The sequence below is a fragment of the Salvelinus alpinus genome, chromosome 21, assembly GCF_045679555.1.
Source record: "Salvelinus alpinus chromosome 21, SLU_Salpinus.1, whole genome shotgun sequence".
Lineage (NCBI taxonomy): Eukaryota > Metazoa > Chordata > Actinopteri > Salmoniformes > Salmonidae > Salvelinus > Salvelinus alpinus.
In genome coordinates, this window is record NC_092106.1 from 9186508 (window position 1) to 9209170 (window position 22663).

The window sequence follows — 22663 nt, forward strand, 5'->3', positions numbered from 1 at the left end:
AATATTGGGCAACTAAGCAGCCAAGTGAGACATACAAAAGAAAATGTCAAAAGAGCCTCAGAGGGACCTCCACTATCCGCTTCTCTAGAATGATGAGCCAGACATTCTGGATAATATAAACGCAGCACACCCATCAGGAGAGTATTCTCAATTCCAGGAACGAGGTCATCAATAAATAAAACATATTACATTTCAGGAATCAATTGGAAATGTACAGTAAATACATATCATACTGAGATCATACAGAGATCATACTGAGAGCATACTGAGATCATACTGAGAGCATACTGAGAGCATACTGAGATCATACTGAGAGCATACTGAGATCATACTGAGAGCATACTGAGATCATACTGAAATCATACTGAGAGCATACTGAGATCCTACTGAGATCATACTGATATCATACTGAGAGCATACTGAGAGCATACTGAGATCATGCTGAGAGCATACTGAGATCATACAGAGATCATACTGAAATCATACTGAGATCCTACTGAAATCATACTGAGAGCATACTGAGATCCTACTGAAATCCTACTGAGAGCATACTGAGAGCATACAGAGATCATACTGACATCATACTTACACATCTTTCTACATGGTCAAATCTGTCTCAGATCATGTCAAATGATCAATGCAATGCTCAGTGATATTCAGTTAGTCCTAAATTCAATGCTCAGTGAAATTCAGTCAGGCCTAAATTCTATGCTCAGTGAAATTCAGAATTAGAGAGAGCTACAGTACTGTAACAATCACACCACAGCCCCCTTCCTCTCCAGATGTGGATCATTTGTGTGTGTGTGTGTGTGTGTGTGTGTGTGTGTGTGTGTGTGTGTGTGTGTGTGTGCGGGAGACGCAGAGGAGGGTGTAGTGAAGCATGAGTCTGATGTTTCACAGCTCAACGCGTTCCAGTTGGTTGTCTCATTCCCCACCAGAATGTTCCCTGGATACCCAGAGCGCCTCCTACAGTAACTCCAGAGACTGCACCCGGAGGCATCAGCAGTACATCTCCATGACCGCTCAAGAAGCTGGTGTGTCCTACAATCACATACTACCAGATACTACTAGCCCATTGAGCCATGAAAGCGGGTGGTAGGTCACATACTTACTGAACAACATACATCACCTTTATACAGAAACACCCCACATGTGTTGCACAAAATAACGCACTACACACATGGTTTTCAAGGGACCACACGCACATTAAAATGCCATGGTCATGTACTGTATAGTGAAGGATGTCACACTGATGGTAGGCCACCACACAGCCACAATGGTCGCCAATGCATTAAGGCTCCATCCAAACTGTCACACTGTCATATGTGTCAAACGAATTGGCCTGTGCTGTTGCTAGCCTTTGGTCGCCCCAGCAGGCCTTTCCTAGACCTACCACCTGGTGTCCCTCTAATAAGACAGTCTTTTAGCTTAAGGATCCCACTGACTGACGTGATGTGGTTCTTCCTGGTAAACAAACACAGCTGTCAGTGTCTCAGCGTGCCAGAGGCCCCTCTCACATATCCAAGACGCTCTGCACTGAAACAACAACACTGTTGCTCTCCAGCAATAATCCAGCTCACATATGCTTCTGCTTCTACGGGGACAATTCACTATCCGGGGTGGCCAGACTGTTTCTGCCATTAACAACAGCAGCCTACATAACCTACATCTAGCTGGGTAACAGCTAGCGTGGTGATCAGGCTTGCCCTCAACAGAGAATCCAATGATGATCCGACTAAAATGAAGCAATAACAGATTGACAGGCAAAAAAGGGATGACACAGGGTTCAATACATGTCCATGACACCTCCAGAAGAGACACGACAAGGCAACATGCCTAAGCTCTTTGATCCCTCTGGTGCTGGGAGAAGGTCAGAGACAGTCGGCTACACCTTTGACAACACAACCACCATGGCAGGCAAGGTGTAACCATTGAAGTTTAGTAAACAGTCCTTACTGTTTCTTGCTACACCTTGTGCATACTACAGGGCGGGAGAAGTCATGCTGTGGCCAGAGTTCAGACCACAAGAGTCTGAACATACATTCAGGATTCTCTCTATGGGTTAGTCTGGCCCTGATCATTTTCTGTGTCGCTGAGTTCTGCTGCTTCTGTTCTTTACAGACTGCCTCTGCCCTTTACAGCTCAAATCAGTTGTAGATACTGCAATACTCTATAGTGACATATGCACAATTTAGATCGGCCATCTTTGTTTTTCGCCAGTTTGTTTCTGGCTCTTGTTCAGCATTCTCCTCCAAAGCACTCAACATTATTATTGCTCTTTGGCTACACCGTGTCACCTGGCTACAACTATAAATCTCCAGCCTGCCGGCATGGAGTAGGACTCGGGCTGTATTCCCACACCCATCCCCTTTTCCCACTGCCCAAAACATGCTTCCGGAAAGAATGGCTCTGGTACAGTAATTCACATCACCTCCTCAACCTCCTCAATGAAAAAAAGATTTCCCAGGCAACAAGCCAGCTGCTCCAGTAGCACTCTGCCTGTGACCTTCTCACTTCCTACTTCCTGTCTGAGAGAAGCAGAGGTCCTTTGAGGAGCTATGGAAACCACTGCGGTGGCACAAACTGCCCTTTATTGAAGATGTATGGAGATGCAGAATTATTTTAGGGATCTCTTTCTGCTGTATTTAAATTCTAATCTGATTGTGTTGTTTCTATGATGAGTAGCCCCTCTTTGCAGAAATATGTCATGAGTCTTGATTACATGTGTCCCCCCTTTGCAAAGCATTGATACTGCAAAAGATACAGAACATTTTAAAACCTAAATGTAGTGTTGCTAAGTATTCCAAGTCAACATATTTCCCTTCCTGAAAATCCACCTTCAGTACACGATCAAATGAACACGTCTTGACAATCATCAAAGTGAAGCGTTTTTTGTTTTTTTTAGCATTTCAGTTTCAGGAATAGATACATTTACATTTAAGTAATTTAGCAGATGCTCTTATCCAGAGCGACTTACAGTAGTGAGTGCATACATTTTGTTACTTTTTCATACTGGTCCCTTGTGGGAATCGAACCCGCAACCCTGTCGTTGCAAGCGCCATGCTCTACCAACTGATACGAGAGTGACACCCTGACCCCAAACTCTTTTCACTGTGTAAGGAGTTAGGGGGCTAAAGAAACTAAGACACTATGGAATGAGGAGGATAGAACAGAAGAGAGGAAGAAGTTCCCCTGAGCATAGACAGATGCCACACCACATTACACACCACAGAATTGAGGACCTTTAATTCTGTCCCCCTCAGGCTGGGGACTGGTCTCTCATCTTACTGGTCCCCCCTCCTTTTTCATTCAGCTTTTCATGCATCTTTTACAAAGATTGGTGTATCAGTGGACATTTTTACCTTGACTTTTACTCTCCACACAATATTACTGTCAATTTGCATACAATTGAGAACACTGCGAGTATTGGCTATATGGCTAGGTTATTTTCTGAATGCACACTTCCGTAGTATCAGTAGAGACCCAGTCCTTTTATTGTGTTTAATTGTAAAGACAATGGGTCTTATAATCTGCTGTGTTCAAGGGACAGAAGACCCATAACGCACACACAAAAAACACCGGTTCGTGTAAGCCTCTGACTGTATCTGAATCAACTTCACTTAAGTCTATCAGACGTCATACAGCGTCACATTTCCAGAAGTAGACCTATTGTCTATGCAGATTTTAAAAATGATCTGTAAATATCAATGGTGTGTATCAATCATTGTCTCGCCATAGGAAAATGTAGCATGTAGTGTCAGTTTGAATAGCTCGCATAGGCCTACTACGACAGCAGGCCTTGTCAAACGATTATTTTAAAAGTCATGCAACATTGTCCTATAAGACTGGATGTCAAAATATACTAACGTTAAACCATAAATTCTCATTTGCATTCAGAATAAAGTGGCTATTGACATCCCTTTTGCCTTTGCCCACAAACTTTGCTGAAGAGTCTGAATTTGACATTTTTGCGTCGCATGACAGATCAGTACAGTGGACAGCGCCAGCGGTAGTAGCGTGACGTCATAGCACGACTCTGACTGTGTTGCAACCGATCGCTCCAGTCATTTCACAATTTAAACAGCTGTGTGTGACCAACATTAATAACACTGACATCCGTAGAACAGGTTACGTCCAGCCCTACGGTCAACAAAAAAGCTATAGTTCAGTGAACAGAAGTTAGGCTTGATCCACACAAACGCTCCTCACATTAGATCAAGATTTCTCATTTCAAACCTGCATGATTAGGCTATCATTAATAGTAGTGCCTAGTGGTGCCTATCCAAGTTGATGGTGAGTTGGGCTACTACAGTGTCGACGCAGTTGTGCGCATGCCTGTGTGTAAGAAGCCAGGGCAAAAGAGGATATAAATGGCAGATATTTGGTTATGGAATATTGGCATGTTGTCAAGCTGCTTAACTCCCTATTGTGCAATCGCTTTTAACCTTAAAATGACACATACTGTATGACCTGCATCCCTACCACCGCCGTCTCCTAGGTCCATACCGCACTTAGGCTATGATCACCGTCCCCTGCACCATCCCATATAAAGTGCATGGATCTTTTCTTTGGATTAACACTTTTAAGCAAGGAAGTGGCTGCGTTAAAATGACATAGTCTATGCTATAATTGTCATATGGCTAATCTGCTGTTGGATAAAATAGCATTTCAATTTGGACTACTTTTAGTTCATGTAGTTGCGGTCAAATAACGTAGCCTAAGCTCCATAAGGCTAGAGACTACTGTATGTACAAGCATGTTATTTAATGCCCTCTTAGGTTACTTCCTTCAAGAATAAGGCTCCATTGTGACACGCAATGAATGTTCTAAAAGTGTCATACACTTATGTGCGTTGAATCATCAGGAACATGCGTGGACCAATACTAAATAATTAAACATTGTATAAGGCCGATCCTAACCTGTCCATATTTGCTATTCAAAGCCTGTGTACAAATAGTAGCCTAAATACTATGTTCGGCAAACACAAGTGATCTAAACAAAAGCAAATGCCTAATACCCAGCAAAATAAAACAGCATATAATACGGCCCTATTGAATCACTGCAGTAGCCTTAGCCAATGCAGGCCGGTGTTGCTGCATCTCCCACGAACACGGGCACCTCGGATTGTTCATGCTCAATGATATTTGAAATGTTTTTTATATATTTTTTTATATATAGATAGACATGCAGCCTATGCTACAACGACCTTACCTTAACCTCAATTTCAGATATGAGTCTGTTTTTCACCGAAATAGACGTAAAATCAGTCGATGTGGTACCAGTATCAATGAACCAGTGAGCAAATTATGAACAGAGCCTCGCGACGCGGTGTTTCTTCGCTGGCATAGTAGTCAAGTAGCCTATATCCTCAATCGAACTGTGGGATCAGTATGAAGACATCTGGCTAATAAAGGCAGATAATGCGGTAATTACATGTCAGTTCCCGGCCGTGGCTAGTGGGACCACGCGACTGCCATGAAAGGTGTCTTGCAGCCAGGCTAAAATGCTTGATCAAATAATCCAAGCCGGTGGGCTCGGATACACTGTCCACTTGATAGCCTACAGCGCGCTCCCTCTCCCTCCAGTCGTGATACTGCTAGAGAGATTTCGGCATTAGTGCGGCGAAGTAACCCACCTCCATATAGCGAGAGATAGAAAGAGAGAGAGAAATTAAATGCGGGGGGGGGGGCGCACACACGCAACATCAATGAATTCCAGTAATACTTTACCCGTTATAAATGGTGTCTAGGGTTTTATCAGATAGAAATAGAGATGCACTCGAATGATTTTCCTATCTCTATGAAAGTGTTTGAATGTGTTTGATGCCCCCCTTCTATTCCCCGTGGACATTTTTCATTGTAGTTTGTAGTTTGCAACTATTGGAGGTTAGTTCATGTCATACTGGGAAGTACCTTAAAACAAGTGAAATTATTGGCAAGTAGGCATATTATTAAAAGTACATCCACATAAACTCACTGTATTACTGGTTTATAAACGGTTTATAAACGGATAATAACGTTGATAACTACATTACAGCGGGAAGTATGAGGGCTGAGGATGTTGCAGCACCCCCTGAAAAATCTGAATTCAAAAAACAATATTCATTTTTAAAAAGCACACCCATGAAACGTCTATGGATAACTAAATAAAAGCTGTGTACCTGAAGTGACGTCAAAATGTATGTACTTCAACCTACAGTAATTGTTCTCTCCTCGCTGATAAATTACATTCATGTCACCTAATGAAGAGCATTTCATACAGGGAGCATCTTCTGGCATGTATCTATGACGGAAAAGTGGGCCTATGCTATTTAACGGAGGTGGTTCTCTGAACCGTCTCTTCCCCCATTCACTGTATCGTGTATCCCCATGAGTCCGACGAGCGAGACTATGTGAACCACATGCACATAACCTTGCCAGAGACCTGAAGATGTGTGATGTCAGTGTGCTGCCAACAATTTAGCTTCGGCCACTGTCCCTGTCCCAATACTGGGCTCGAGCCAGTGATCCTCTGCTTCGCAACACACGACCGCCCTTCTTGACAACAGTACCAACTATTTGAACTAAACAAAAGGTAGCAATTGGATAGCTCCATCGGCGAAATGCCAAGCTGCAGTAGCTGTTGAGTGAGTCTACGGCACGTTCTTAAATCCATTACAATAGCACCTCCCCGAACTAATGGCTGCAGGCTTTAGATCAGTGGGCTACTACATTCTTTGGGCTCACAATGTGGATCACAGGAGACGGTTCGAATCCCAGTCAGTCACCTTGGTGCCATAACCGGATGGCTGTCGCGTGGTGGAGGAGGTTGAAGTGTAATGAAGGTGATTCGGCAAGAGGTAGCTTGGACATTCCTGCAATTAGGTCTCTTGGCAGATTGTTGGAACTGCCATCCTTTCATATCTTTAGATCTCCAAACAGAGAAAAACAGAATACATTAGTTGAAATTCTCTAAAAAGGAATATATATCCTGCACAATTACGGCCCTGCTGTGACTGTGTGCGTTTTCCTTTCATTGGTGGGGCTGGGAGGAGTCTGTTGCGGAAGTGAGCCTTTTTTGGTTATCTAAAAGGGGCGTTTCTCAAAGTTTCAAAGAGGTTCATTCTGCGTGTATGTTTTCGGATACATTGTTTCACGCGATCCACAAAGTAAGAAGTTGTAACGTTCTTCCGTGACCAGTGATAATTTCGCAATCTGTTATTATGTCAGAATCGATCAAGAATGTTGCAATATTTGGGACCACGGGAATGACCGGACTGGTGACATTACCACTGGCTGTTGCAGCGGGTAGGCAACGTTTCTAAATTACATAATTTACTCATTATTGTGAGAGATTATAGGTTATTTACACAATCCCTCATATATAAATTGCTGTGTAGCCTGGTCCAAAAGTGATCGGAGTGTTCTGCCTTGTTCCTAAACTATGCTGAACGTGATTCATCTGATTTCCTATGCAATGCTATAGGACAGCAGACATCTGTCATTAGCATATGCTATACTAGTGTAATTGGAAGTGTAATTTGGCACAGCCTTCCTCTGGGTTGAAAAAAAGTTATTATATTTTATTCTATTTGTGTTTTTATTTTCTATTCTATTCCAATCTGATTTGTTCTATTCCGTGCTATTAATTACATAGTTTAAAAATAATAGCAAAAGTGCTAAAAAAGCAGATATAATTTGGCTTATTTGATTATTAACAAGGGTGTTCGTTTCCTTGCTCTGAGATCACGCGACAAAAGTGTTGAGTCATACAAGTCGTTTTAGTGTTCTGCTGACTGATGATTGGGATGAGTGCATTGCAGTGCGCGGCAGATACGCGATGAAGTCCGCTGTCCGCTTATCGTGCTTATCCAGAACACTGGGCTGGCCTAATCAATTCGACCCACAGCCATGCTCTAGAATTGAGATCCATTCATCAAAAATGAACTAATTGCCTACATTACATATTCCTCTCATCTTCATATTCCCATCAGACTGAAATACCTATGGATCATTGGTAGATGATAGGATGAGTCAATAAATTCATAATGCTTCTTTGTTCATCATTGTCTACAGGTTACAATGTGACAGTGCTGGTGAGAGACCCTGCCAGGCTGCCTGTAGAACACAACGCCTGCAGGGTGGTGGTGGGAGATGTCCTCAATAAGGAGGATGTGAAGAAGACCATGGAGGGTCAGGATGCTGTTATCATCATTTTGGGCACCAGGAGTGACCTCGGTAAGTTTAGGCAAACCTCCATTAGTAGGCTATAGGAATTTTAAGTTAGTAAAAACATATGTTAAGTTGTCTGAATAAAACCAAGTTATAACAGATATGTTATACAAGCTGAAATATATCTTGAGGTGCAAATCAAAATGGAAGTGTTCAGGAGTCTCATTAAAACATGTTTTCTGTTATGAGTTAAATATGTTTTGTAATCATGTTCAGGGTGAGTTGCAGTGACTAACTGCACTAGGGGTTGCTGCACTAGGCCTACACATTTTAATGCTTAGGCCAGGATAATGGTCAGTATGTTCATGTTTCAGTTGCAATCCACAGGTCCCACAACAATGATGTCAGAAGGAACCAGAAACATCTTAGACGCCATGAAAGCTCGGGGGATCCGCAAAGTAGTTGGCTGCATGTCAGGTACAGAGGAATCTTGGACAGTCAGGGTCACAGCATCTTTCCAACTTCCAATAAACTACCATAAAGAAACCCTATCCTTATATTGTCCCCCCGTCTCTTTTCAAAGCCTTCCTCCTATGGGACCGGTCTAAAGTGCCACCCAGGCTGCTGTCGGTCACAGAGGACCATGATAGGATGTACATGGTGCTGAAGGAGTCAGGGCTGGACTTTGTGGCTGTCATGCCCCCTCACATCGACGGTTAGTTGTCGCCCTTCCCCAATCAGTAGAAATGTAGTACTGTACTACTATACTGTAAGTGGTTCCAGTGATGACATGATAGGCCGGTCATCCCTCCTCACACACTACCCACTGAGCAAATGAAACGTCTATTCAATGTTGGTTCAATGTAATTTCATTGAAATTACATGGAAACAACATTGATTCAAAGTGTGTGCCCAGTGGGTATGTACTGGATCGATTAGTGTTATTCAAGTGATATTAAACATTACAAACATATTGAGTAAAAATGATCTGAATATGTAATAATATTAGCAGCCTTATATTGCACTGCTAAATATAAATGCTATTCCCAACAGATAATCTCCCTTTGACTGAGAAGTACACAGTGACAGAGAACATGCTGAAAGGGCGGGTCATTTCCAAATATGACCTGGGACACTTCTTCGTCAAGTGCTTGTCCATCTCTGACTGGGACAGGAAGACCGTTGGGGTTTGCGGGGAATACAGTTAACCCGAACAAGACAGAGCCCTCCCTTTTCCGTTTCCATAAACCACTTACCACAGCTGGCCTATCAGACACCGCAACTTAGATCTTATTTCGACAGGCCAATCTTTCTTGCTTGAAAGAAATGGCAGCTTTGGCTTTTGCTAATGTTTTGTAACTATTTTGTTTATCTTGGATATTATAATGTATGAAAAATGTAATATGTTAACAATCTTTGTAGTTGTGTGTGGGTCTCATACTTTGTGCAGACTTTTTAATTAACTACATAGCCAATATTGTTCAAATATCTATCTTACTTTTATTTTGTATATTTTTTTACCCAACAGCAATTGAATGTTGACTGAGTATGTATGAGTGCAAAGTGAGTCATCAATTAGGCCTATGTGCTATTTATAGCCAAGGCCTACTTCTAGCCTGATCGTGTGCTGTGTCAGAATTTTATAGCTAGCTTTTGAAATAAAGAGTTTTTTAATACAACGTAGTTGTGAGGTGGCAGTCTTTGTGTCACATTCTCTAAAAAAACATGTCAACAATGTTTATCAGAGGTATTTGCTGGCACTATGTAGCTATTGAGGGTGAACAGCTGAAATTGAGCATGAACCAAAGTCTGTGGTTATAGGTGAACTAGCACCTGACCTGTGCCATGAAAGTCTTAAAGGCTTCTTAGCAGAGGCAGTAGTACACTCACATACAGGGTCACTATTCCCCATCTCTAGAAGTGTCACATACACAAACCCCTATGTGAACCAGTGTTGCCAACTTAGCAACTTTGTCGCTATATTTAGCGAGTATTCAGACCGCTCTAGCGACACATTTTCAAAAAAGTGGCTAGCGACAAATCTAGCAACTTTTTCCGATGTTATTGGAGACTTTTGTAGACTCTGACGTGAAAGCACGTATCGTTCTTACTCTTCTCAACGAGCAGCGGGTGCTGCCGTCCCACCCCCGTCCCACCCCCGTCCCAAAGCACTCACAGGCGGCCCAGTCCTCGCGCAGCAGTCCCTCCCAGCTGCAGTCAGAGCAGGCGATGCTCACCCCTCCGCGTCCAGACTGCAATTGAATCGCGCATGCGGGAAGCCGCCGCTGGCTGATCCCGCCCTCGCTTACATAAAAAAAAAATATATTAACCTGAACTAGAGCCAGACTAGTTACCATAATTTTCTCACATTGCCATTGACAGTTTTTTCTATTGTCTCTTTTTGGTCAATTTAGATTGTTAATGTAGATTGTATACATAAAAAAAAAAGATAGTTAAAAAAGTTTATGTTTTACTGTGACTTGTTGTAGGCGCCTAAGTGGACCATAAGGATAAAAACCAAACAAAATTAAGAAAACTAAACTAAAAAAAAAAAAAAACGAAGTAACTCCGCCAATGTCTCTTTTGGGTCACTTTTGCTGGTCCCAAGCCCGGATAAAGGAGGAGGGTTGGAATTGCGACATAAAAAACCCCAAGAATCGACAGAAGAAAGTTCATTGGTAGTTCTAAACATATTTAGAGTGTTTTTTTACTCACTTTATGTCTCTCCCATGACGTTTTTCCTCTCTCCTACAGCGTCCATCACAATTACATGCACATAGCCAATTATACAAATTAGGCGATGACGTTATTTAGCGACTTCTAGCGACTTTTAGGACAGCCAATAGCTACTTTCCTTACTGAGGAGTTGGCATCACTCATGTGAACACTTCAAACAAAAGCTAAAAGACTGCTGGGACTACCCCACTGTAAACAACAGTCCTTTATCTACTGCAATTCTGACGAGTTTGAATTTCTAATTTGGCGAATGAGACATATTGGAAGCTTTCTGTTTGAATATAGAGACAAACAAGTTGGCATATAATAACTTGCGTAGCCTAATATCACAGTAGCATGGGTATGTAAAGCATTCAGTAACTTTTTGGGCAATGTAGCTCGTGACAGTCCATAACTGGCTTTGTCTAAATAGCCTAGCCTATTGTAAACCCAAAGAAAATCGCTTGCTTATCATAAACTCATGTTTTTTTTTTTATTGAAATACAATACGTCATCGGGTCTAACGTCAAATCACAGGCACTCCTTCGATATAATGTTGTTTTCAAAACGTTTCAGTTTGTCACTTTCACGAGGTTGGAGTAAGAATATGTTCAACTACTTCGGCTCGAATCTAGGTGTTTTTAGATTTCGAGAAAATTAAGAACTAAGAAATATTTTTTCACTTCCCTCATTGACTTATCAAACCCCGGCCGGGTCTGTTTGGTCAGATTTTGGCAAGAGTGAAACTTCTCGCTTCGCCTCTTCTTCTCTGGTGAAACTTAAATCTCGGGCGGGAACGAGTTTACTTTTTAGTTTGCCGGTGGGTTTTGTACCGAGCCGGTGAGCTAGGCAAACAAATAAGACATATTTGGACCTAACATCATTCATTACTTTTTTATATCGAAAAGATAACTGAAGACAGATGAACAGTTGCACACGACAGGTTTGTTGTTGTTTTGCCAAATTGCGACAAAGTAGGAAGTGGAGAAAACGCTAGTAATGTAGTAGCTAGCTTGCTAAATTAGCTAGCTAACTTACGTTAGATAGCTACATTGCTAGCTAGTTATTATATTCCCACACTGCAGTCAACTCACCATGTAACGTGTCTTGATGGGATCTCTAAAGATTCTTATCAAGTTTTGTGTTCTCCATCTAGCTAACTACGTTAGGTCGAGGAGGATGATGATGATATCCAAGGGACAGAAGCGCAAAGTCGATGATGTGGTGGGGGGTATGCGTAGCGGCACTTGGGAGAACCAGCGGCAGTCAGTGCTTGGCATCACCCTTGTCAAGTACCACCGCGGGCAGGAGCTGATGGAGCCTAGTTTGCGCCGCTCCGTGTTGATAGCCAACACCCTGCGGCATATACACCTAGAAAACAAGCCTACATATGGGTTAGTTAACCTGGCAGGACCAGTGCCACCCATGGTCCCATCTAAACCCTGCATCCACAGGGAGTCTGGTCTGGGTGTTGTAAACAGTGCCTCAGGTGTCGAGGACAAGGAGGATGTCTGGATGTCCTCAGAGAGTGACTTCTCCCAGTCAGGTGCTGTCTCCTCCATTCTGAAAGAACTAGACTTGACCGTTGATGGAGGGCTAGGTCCTCAGGCACCTCAGAGGACACCTTTCAGGTCCATTGAGAACCTACCTGGAGACCTGGGGCTCAAACGGAGCTCTGAGGGGTGTAGAACCTCAGAGGGGGTGGCTTTTGGTAGCGTGGAGGAGGTCATGTGTTCCAGCTACCTGCAGGATGTGAAACTAGATGAACTTTTCCATGACATCGACACATCGGTGTTTGACAAGGAGATGGGGGTCCGAGCACTCTCTGCTGCAGCCAGTGACGAGCTGCTTAAGTACTTACCCCCTCTGTCCTCCGTTCCGTCCACTTCACCCTCTCTCTTCTCTCTCAACCAGAGCTTCAGGGACCTGAATGAGCTGGAGCACATCATGGAAATACTGGTAGAGTCTTGATCACCAGAACTTTGAGGAAATTAGGACATTATAAAGAGAACAAGACATTAGGGGCCTCCCGGGTGGCGCAGTGGTCTAAGGCACTGCATCGCAGTGCTAGCTGTGCTACCAGAGACTCAGGGTTCGAGCACAGGCTCTGTCGCAGCCGGCCGCCACCGGGAGGCCCATGGGGCGGCGCACAATTGGCCTAGCGTAGTCCGGGTTAGGGAGGGTTTGGCCGGCAGGGATATCCTTGTCTCATCGCGCACTAGTGACTCCTGTGGCGGGCCGGGAGCAGTGCACGCTGACCAGGTTGCTAGGTGTATGGTGTTTCCTCCGACACATTGGTGCGCGCTGTGTTAAGAAGCAGTGCGGCTTGGTTGGGTTGTGTTTCGGAGGACGCATGGCTCTCGACCTTCGTGCGGGAGTTGTAGTGATGAGACAAGACAGTAACTACTAACAATTGGATACCATGAAAAAGGGGGTATAAAAAAAAGAGAAAAAGACATTGAAATTCAGTGTTCACTGTCCAGTTGATCACATGGTTTAATGAGTGAAATGCGCTATTTTTATACAAAAGAAGAAAAAGCTGAATGAGAGATTACCCTACTTTTTCTAGTATTCCTTATGCCAGCTATATCAAGAGATTATATTGTAAGATGTTACTAATAGCAAAGCAGTTCAGACTGATGTCTAAGAAATGAATTAGTGGGTAGGTAGGATTGCTTCAGGCATCTATTTAATTGAAGGTAGATTACCATTTTTTTATGTGTAAAAACATTAACCTGAGGGGAAATGTCATCTTTGAAGACATCCCCTTCACTGGTCTTACTCCAGTAAGTAGAGGGTTAATATTGAACACATTCTCACATCCTTCAATATCACAAAAGTACAACTGAACTACAATAATACTGTATTGTATTGGTCAGTATGTTTTGTGGTAGTAGTTTTAACTTGCCTAACCAGTATGCATAATTAGGCTACATATTGAGCTGTGCCACTAACTTACAGCCAGCTTTAGCCATTAGGAAATACAAATATTACCTTAACACGAGTTACTGGCTGTGAAATGTCATGGTGCTTACCAGTAGTTCAATATCCGGTTATAACAGCTGGAGGTAATATAGAGGAATTCCTCAATTTGGTTCTGTCGTGCGTGCAATGATGTCTAAGGGGAAAAATAGTGTTTGCTTGCAGTAACTTGGTTGTAGTAATATCCCAAACGGAAGTGGCAGTTTCATCATTAAGGGTTTTATTAAGGTCTATTGTGTGGCATTTTTAGAAAATGTCTAACCAGGGTCAGAAATGGTTCAAAGGATGAGTTATTTATAGAAAATTACTATTTAAATGTTCAGCTAAATATGTGATCTATATGTTACACAATGGCAGTTTATATTTTTTATATTCTTGTTTATATAATGCATTTTGTCTCAATGCCCTGAAAAAGCAAATTATGCTGACATTTTACAATGAAAGACATGTAAGTGCACTGTCAAATTTATGCAAACACAATGTTAATATTTTTTTATACATTCTAAAATTAAATGGGTTTGTGCCAATCCTTTCAAACAATGACACTTGTCTCAACTGCGCTACAGTACAGTAGATTCACACCTTCGGTGGGGATCCTACTGCAGAACACTAGCAAGCAGCCAGAGAAAATACTCAACGTACCGTTCTGACCCCAAGTGGACATTGTCAGAACAATGCAAGTGCCTCGCAACGATGCAAATGCTGGTGAAATTGTGCTGTTGAATTGTTAAGGTGCATGTGAAAATGTCATACGTATGTAGTAACTGATAATGTAATAACTGCCCATAATGTAATCGCTGCTAATGTAATAACTTTTGCATGTATAATGTAATAAATGCTAATAATTCATATATATACTGAACGCATAGCGTAACATTAAAATTAGTAGATAGTGATAGCGCTGACGTCATCCAAGTATTCCCATGGAAAAGTCCTGAAGGCTCATTAAGCAGCAAGTATTTTAATTTCAAAATGCCCAGAGGAAGGATATGGAATCCCATTGGGTAATGAATGGAGGAACGTATAACGCCCTACCCAGCAGACTGTTGACCAATCGCTTTCACGTTGTCAGGCTGCGTCACGCGGTTGCTAAAATAATTGTCACGCAATCCCTTCTCAAAGTCAGGGTATGAGTCGAGAAACATGCCTATTTTCCTCGAAAGTACTTAATGTCGATTCCAAAGCTATACAATATTACAGATAGCAAGTTAAGTATCTCATATCTTGGAAAATATTTGTAATATTGTTGATGAAATTCATGCTAATGTTGGCTTTTTGAGCTAGCGCCCAACTGACTCCCATTCACTCCTTGTCCTATAATAGCCCAGCATTCACCGCGCGGCCCATTGACGTGGCATGGGCAACGGTTCCCATCTCCTCAAAAGTATATCTGCCCTTGCAAATCGATCTGCAGGTTGAATATGGTGAGATTGTAGACGCCTAAATTGCTAGTGCAGTTTGTTTAGGCGATTTTACAGCTAACTAGCTACTTTACATGCTAATATTGTCTGGTATTATGTGTAGCCAGCCCAAAGAGCGAGCATTGCATTGTGGATTTTGTAGTCAACTTGAGCTGCAACAGATTTCCAGAACGATTTTCCATGTTGCTACCAACCTTATAATGCCAGAATGAAACATTTGTTCACCCAAAAATATTGTTCTCACGTGTTAGTGTTATTTAACACTAAATTAAAGGAATTAGTGATTTTGGGTGAATTGTTCTTTTTAACGTCTATGGCATGAGGGTGCAAGCTTCCTCGTAGCCTGCCGGACCGTGATTGGTCTGTGTTAGCACGTGGTCCTGTGCGATGACAATGTATACTGAACAAAAATATAAACGCAGCATGCAACAATTTCAAAGATTTGTACTGAATTACAGTTCATATAAGGAAATCTATCACTATGTAAAGCTAACATTAGCATGAATTTCGTCAACAATATTACAAATATTTTCCAAGATATGAAATACATTAGTTGTAATTAATTTAATCTATGGATTTCACATGACTGGGAATAAAGACATGCATCTGCTGGTCACAGATACCTTTAAAAAGTAGGTGCGTGTATCAGAAAACCAGTGAGTATCTGGTGTGACCACCATTTGCTTTATGTAGCACGACACATCTTTTTTTGCATAGTTGATCAGGCTGTTGATTGTGGAATGTTGTCCCACTCCTCTTCAAGAGCTGTGATAAGATGCTGGATGTTGAAGGGAACTGTAACACGCTGTTGTACACATCGATCCAGAGCAACCCAAACATGCTCAATGAGTGACATGTCCGGTGTGTATGCAGGCCATGGATGAACTGGGACATTTGCAGCTTCCAGATATTGTGTACAGATCCTTGCGACACGGGGCCGTGTATTATCATGCTGAAACATGGTGATGGCAGCGGATCAATGGCACGACAATGGACCTCAGGATCTCATCACGGTATCTCTGTGCATTCAATTTGCCATCGATAAAATGCAATTGTGTTTGTTTTTTGTAGATTATGCCTGTCCATACCGTAACCCCACCGCCACCATAGGGCACTCTGTTCACATTGACATCAGCAAACCTCTCGCCTACGCCATACACATGGTCTGCGGTTTTGAGGCCGGTTGGACTTACTGCCAAATTCTCTAAAACGACATTGGAAGCGTGTTATGGTGGATACATGAACATGACATTCTTTGGCAAACGCTCTGGTGGACATTCCTGCAGTCAGCATGCCAATTGCACGCTCCCTCAAAACTTGAGACATCTTTGGCATTGTGTTGTGTGACAAAACTGCACATTTTAGTAGCCTTTTATTGTTCCCATCACAAGGTGCACCTGTGTAATTATCACACTGTTTAATCAGCTTGTTGTTATGCCACACCTTGTGTGTGGATTGATTATTTTGGCAAATTTCTTGTTAACAAACTATAGTTTTGGCAAGTCGGTTAGGACATCTACTTTGTGCATGACAAGTAATTTTTCCAACAATTGTTTACAGATTATTTCACTTATTAATTCACTGTATCACAATTCCAGTGGGCCAGAAGTTACATACACTAAGTTGACTGCCTTTAAACAGCTTGGAAAATTCCAGAAAATGATGTCATGGCTTTAGAAGCTTCTGATAGGCTAATTGACATCATTTGAGTCAATTGAAGGTGTATCTGTTGATGTATTTCAGGGCCTACCTTCAAACTCAGTGCCTCTTTGCTTGACATCATGTGAAAATCCAAAGAAATCAGCCTAGACCTCAGAAATAAAATAGTAGACCTCCACAAGTTTGGTTCATTCTTGGGAGCAATTTCCAAATGCCCGAAGGTACCACGTTCATCTTTAAAAACAATAGTATGCAAGTATTAACACCATGGGACCACGTAGCCATCATACCCCTCAGGAAGGAGATGCGTTCTGTTTCCTAGAGATGAACGTACCATGGTGCAAAAAGTGCAAATCAATCCCAGAACAGCGAAGGACCTTGTGAAGATGCTGGAGGAAACAGGTACAAAAGTATCTATACCCACAGTAAAACAAGTCCTATACTGACATAACCTGAAAGGCCGCTCAGCAAGGAAGAAGCCACTGCTCCAAAACCGCCATAAAGAAGCCAGACTACGGTTTGCAACTGCACATGGGGACAAAGATCAAACTTTTGAGATATATCCTCTGGGGCCTGTTGCACAAAAGTAGAATTAAGACATCCGGGATAAATGACTCAGCTGAGCTCAATGAAGCCAAAACATGTGCGTCCAGGCTTAATTGGTTGCACAAAGACCAAGCCAGGATGAGCAGACACGGATTCATTAAGCCAGGTGAAACCAATCCTGGATAGGTGCGCGCTCACGGCTCACTCAAATAGACCCCGCCACAGATCACAGATTAACTGATTTACCATGGCAACTAGAGCCGCGTACTTTTCCCCGTCGGAAGCACAAATCCTCATGGAGGCATACGAGGAGGTAAAAGATATAATTAAGAAGAAAGGCAACACCGCCACAGTGATAAAGCAAAGAGAAAAAGCGTGGCAAAGTATTGCAGACCGCCTGAATGCGTAAGTAGTGCACAATTACACACTCACCGCTCCGCTGAAACATCACAATTACAATTCAAATATTTAATTCACATCTCCAAAAATGCAGTTGTACTGTAATTATGAAACGGTTAAATTTTTAATTGAAATGCACTGCAGATATGAGTGAAATTGTGTAAAGTAACTCCATCACACTGTATAAAGCTATGATACATTTTTTGATATTTTTACTGAAAACAAGACAAAAATACCAAGTAATTTTTTGCAGTGTGACTCCATTAAATGTGTGTGTGTGTGTGTGTGTAGATTAAACATGAACGGGCCAAAACGGACATGGCAGCAGGTCAAAATCAAATACAAGAACATTCTGCAGAATGGTATGGTCCCTGACTAATATTTAACAAAGCACAAGCATATATTGTACCCAGAAGGTGCCTGCTCACACATTGTCTGTACTGTTTTAGCAGTGAAAAAGAATACCCACAGACAAGGCACGGGTGGTGGGTCACCAAAGGCTGACCTTACCCCAGCAGAGGACATGGCCTTGGAGCTAAATAAAGGCAGGCCCGTCTTAGAGGGGATCCCTGGGGGGAAAGAGACGAGCATAGGTTCCTCCCAAGATGCCACCCGCTTCATTCAAGGTATGTCCTTCCATCTCTACATGGGATACAACCACATTCATATTGAATCAATTTGGACTGTCTGACTTTGGTTTACCTATTGCCTTGCAGTGTCTGGCAGCACTGTGTTCCTGTTAGAGCCACCAGCACAAGCACCAGACGATGCTGATCCAGTGAGTACTCCATCAAAGGCATACTGTAGGCCTGGCATGTCTTGTCTACTAGCTTCAATATGAATCCGATTTAAATGTGATAGGGTGAAGGCCCCAGTGCAGCAGCAACAGCACATGATGGAGACGATGATGAGGAGGAGACCATCTCTCTGGATTCCAGAAGGCATGAGGTATCATGTTAAGACTGTGAAAGTACTATTTACTCTACAATGGTGAGGAGTCCTCATCAAAATCAAAAAATCTAATTTCTTTTACAGGACCCAGATGCTATACAGTGGGAAAACCAGCCTGGCAACATAGTGCGTATTAATAAAAGGACACCACATCCTGCCAAATTCCAGCTGCGCTAATTGTATTGTGTTCACAGAGCTCACAAGCTATCAGAAAGTTGTATGGCAACCACCTCCGGCGCCAAATAGAACTGGCAGACATAGACATTCAGTACAAGAAGAAAAAGATGGAAAATCTTGCACTGGAGTCCGAAATAAAAAAGAGGACAATTAGGAAACTGGACCTTGAAATAAAAAAACTTGAGAGGGAGGTGAGATATGCCTTCAATGTACACTGTATGCTAACTGTAACACAAATGTATTAATCATTATTTTTCTTTCCTCCCCCAGCTCCAAGAAGATGACACAGCTCAAAATAAAAATTAGGTATATTCTCGTAAAGTCAAGTGAGCCATGACATATGAGCTCTTATTGTGAGCACACAGGACGGTGGCATCTTTCTAAGGTTTTTTTTATTTTCCCAGCAATCAGTACAACCAAGTCATCGTTATAAGGCATCGCCCTCTTTTGCCCACCCCCCCAGCACCAGGTGTGGCCACTAGCCTATATGAAGGCCCAAAATTGTGTGTTCCTTTCTGCTCTGACAATGGCATGCCCATTCGTGCGAGATGTGGTGGATGAAGAAGCACTTGTGCTGAGGAGAGCCTTCAGGCGAGAAAGGGTCTTCAGGGACCGGTTGGACCCACTGGCCTTCCCTGATGACCATCTATATGAAAGATACAGGTTTTCTGCAGATGGCATCAGGTATCTATGCAGACTACTGGGTCCCAGGATTAAGCACCGCACTGCACGGAGCCATGCACTGAGTGTGGAGCAAATGGTTTGTGTGGCCTTGCGCTTTTTTGCTAGTGGAGCCTTCCTGTACTCAGTGGGGGATGCAGAACAGCTGAACAAGGCCACAATTTGCCGCACAATAAGGAGTGTGTGTCTGGCTATCAAAGCATTAGCAGATGTCTTCATCTCCTTCCCTGGCCACAGAAGACTCTGTGACATCAAAGAGGAGTTCTATAGGATTGCAGGTAAGAGGATCTACAAATTACAGGACAACTGTTAACACATAGTAGGATACTCATTACTTTGTGTGACAGGTTTCCCCAATGTCATTGGTGCAGTGGACTGCACACACATAAGGATAAAAGCCCCCTCAGGTGCCCATGAGGCCGATTTTGTGAATAGGAAATCCTTTCACAGCATTAATGTTCAGGTGAACATAACTTTTTGATATTGTCCATTGACGAACACTCTGCATTGCCAGTGATGTGCATTGATTGGTGTAATATTCCTCATCTTATGATTTCAGATGGTCTGCAATGCTGACTGTGTGATCAGCAATGTTGTGGCAAAATGGCCTGGCTCAGTCCATGACTCCAGAATCTTTCGGGCCTCTGAAATCTATCAGTGCCTATCACAAGGTAAGCCACACAACCCCTATTTATAACCATCATGGCTGTGTCAAGAATATCACTGTGTTTATGAGGTAGTAATGATGAGATTTTGTGTTGACAGGTGAATTCTCTGGTATGTTGCTGGGAGACAGGGGGTATGGCTGCCAGCCTTTTCTCCTGACACCTTTCACAGACCCCCAGGAAGCACAGCAGGCCTACAACCATGCCCATGCCAGGACCAGGGCCAGAGTTGAAATGACCTTTGGCCTCCTGAAGGCACGCTTTCACTGCCTTCACAAATTAAGGGTCAGCCCTGTTAGGGCATGTGATATTACTGTGGCTTGTGCTGTCCTCCACAATGTGGCCTGCCTGAGGAAGGAGAGGGCCCCCAGAGTGCCACCAGCCATGGACTGGGACAATCCGGCAATCTTCCCTGATGACGACAGTGGTCGGCTGCTGAGGGACCAATATGTGTTGAATTATTTTAGTTAGTATGTGTGCTTTCAATTTTGGTTAAATATGTCCTGCGGTGGCAGAGGAATTTGGGTTTTTTTGGGTTCGTTTTTTGACGAATTTGGCCTCTTATGATGTTTGTGCGGTATACTGTGTGTAATACAAGGCTGCAGGGAGGCTACTGCATCCATTCATTTGTCTGTTCAGTTGATGTGTATGGATTTGTCCTGCATTTATTTTAGTGTGCAGACATGCAGGGTGTGTTATATACAGACCTTTGAATGTGTATGTATCATTTTGTATAATATGCTTGGATTCTGTGCTTTCCATCTTGTAGAGTCACTGTGACTTCAGTTTCGAAAGGAGCTGATGGTTTACCTGCTTTGTTTTGTCCTTATTCAATAAAGGAACATAATGTTACACATTGTGTTTTTATATTCATATGGAATGTGTATTTGTTTATATGACAGAGTACTAGGGCCACACTGAAGAAAAAGGATAAAGTCATAAATTTATGAGGCTGGTTCTTTCTGCAGAAAAGCTACATATTGTTTTTACAGTTTTGATACTTATGACAATGTGATACTTAATATTCTGGCACATCAGCATGTCTTTGTTTATGAAACCATACTGAAGTACAATTTCACGAAATGCCCCACATCTGTCATTTTAACAACTGTCCTCCTTTAAAACAACTGGTTACAATATTATGACTTGTGTTTTTTTCCCCTCTGTGGCCCTAATATTCTATCATTTTATATATAGCCTTATAGTCTATGGGAAACTGTAAATTATCTAATGATAGCAACATCATCTAAAAATCATTTTTTATCCAAAATCATTGAAATTAATGATCACAAACGTTTAAATAATAACAGTGGGTCTAGTTATATGTGATAACAATGTATAGTGAGCAGTGAAATAACTATTGGTTTCCATTTGTGGTGACTGCTGACTGACATTAGGGATGAGATTAAATAGATCCTGGAATTTAGCCTGGTCTGGAGCAGGCTAGCTCCACAGAATAAATCTCCATGGTAATTTATACCATAACATATCCTCCTGCCCCCTATCCATCTTTAGTGCAACCGGATTACGGATCAATTGAGCCAGGATCACCAAGATATCCTGGCTTAATCCCTTATCCTAGTTTTGTGCAACAGGCCCCTGGTCTGATGAAACAAAAATAGAACTGTTTGGCCATAATGACCATCCTTATGTTTGGAGGAAAAAGGGGGAGGCTTGCGAGCCGAAGAACACCATTCCAATCGTGAAGCACGGGGGTGGCAGCATCATGTTGTGGGGGTCCTTTGCTGCAGGAGGGACTGGTGCACGTCAAAATAGATGGCATCATGATGGAAAATTGTGGATATATTGAAGCAACATCTCAAGACATCAGTCAGGAAGTTAAAGCTTTGTCGCAAAGGGGTCTTTCAAATGGACAATGACCCCAAGCATACTTCCAAACTGGTGGCAAAATGGTTTAAGAACAACAAAGTCAAGGTATTGGAGTGGCCATCACAAAGCCCTGACCTCAGTCCCATAGAACATTTGTGGGCAGAACTGAAAAAGCTTGTGCGAGCAAAGAGGCCTACAAACCTGACTCAGTTACACCAGCTCTGTCACGAGGAATGGGCCAACATTCACCCAACTTATTGTGGGAAGCTTGTGGAAGGCTACCCGAAACATTTGACCCAAGTTAAACAATTTAAAGGCAATGCCACCAAATACTAATTGAGTGTATGTAAACTTCTGACCCACTGGGAATGTGATGAAAGAAATAAAAGCTGAAATAAATCACTCTACAATTATGACATTTCACACTCTTAAAATAAAGTGGTGACTCTAACTGACCTAAGACAGTGATTTTTACTAGGATTAAATG

General features: G+C 42.4%; 4 protein-coding genes across 13 annotated transcripts in view; 3 read left to right on the forward strand and 1 right to left on the reverse strand.

The window, feature by feature from the left end:
• LOC139547745 (spectrin beta chain, non-erythrocytic 4-like) overlaps positions 1 to 5586 on the reverse strand; it is a 62041-nt gene extending 56455 nt beyond the window's left edge. For all 6 annotated transcript variants that reach the window (XM_071356786.1, XM_071356783.1, XM_071356782.1 and 3 more), the window contains exon 1: positions 5212 to 5586. The gene's annotated coding sequence lies outside the window, so the exon portion shown is untranslated. The remainder of the gene's footprint in view (positions 1 to 5211) is intronic.
• Positions 5587 to 7075: 1489 nt separating this feature from the next.
• On the forward strand, positions 7076 to 9829 carry LOC139547749 (flavin reductase (NADPH)-like). Its single transcript, XM_071356795.1, has 5 exons — positions 7076 to 7286; positions 8055 to 8216; positions 8538 to 8627; positions 8734 to 8865; positions 9204 to 9829. Exons 1-5 carry the CDS (start codon positions 7202 to 7204, stop codon positions 9356 to 9358), a joined length of 624 nt encoding a protein of 207 aa, XP_071212896.1. The 5' UTR covers positions 7076 to 7201; the 3' UTR covers positions 9359 to 9829.
• Positions 9830 to 9957: 128 nt separating this feature from the next.
• Positions 9958 to 14697, forward strand: LOC139547748 (SERTA domain-containing protein 3-like). The gene is made up of 2 exons (XM_071356793.1): positions 9958 to 11808; positions 12022 to 14697. Exon 2 carries the CDS (start codon positions 12045 to 12047, stop codon positions 12834 to 12836), a length of 792 nt encoding a protein of 263 aa, XP_071212894.1. The 5' UTR covers positions 9958 to 11808; positions 12022 to 12044; the 3' UTR covers positions 12837 to 14697.
• An 82-nt stretch (positions 14698 to 14779) lies between these two features.
• Positions 14780 to 21198, forward strand: LOC139547746 (putative nuclease HARBI1). 5 transcript variants are annotated; one of them, XM_071356791.1, is made up of 11 exons: positions 14780 to 17878; positions 18164 to 18234; positions 18322 to 18498; positions 18589 to 18650; positions 18734 to 18820; positions 18908 to 18949; positions 19018 to 19191; positions 19271 to 19306; positions 19405 to 19959; positions 20241 to 20352; positions 20447 to 21198. In XM_071356791.1, exons 1-8 carry the CDS (start codon positions 17721 to 17723, stop codon positions 19304 to 19306), a joined length of 807 nt encoding a protein of 268 aa, XP_071212892.1. In that variant the 5' UTR covers positions 14780 to 17720; the 3' UTR covers positions 19405 to 19959; positions 20241 to 20352; positions 20447 to 21198. The 5 variants fall into 5 exon arrangements, with proteins under 5 accessions (XP_071212892.1, XP_071212891.1, XP_071212890.1 ...); XM_071356790.1 differs by having other exon boundaries at positions 19018 to 19306; XM_071356789.1 differs by having other exon boundaries at positions 19018 to 19959.
• The last annotated feature ends 1465 nt before the right edge of the window (positions 21199 to 22663 follow it).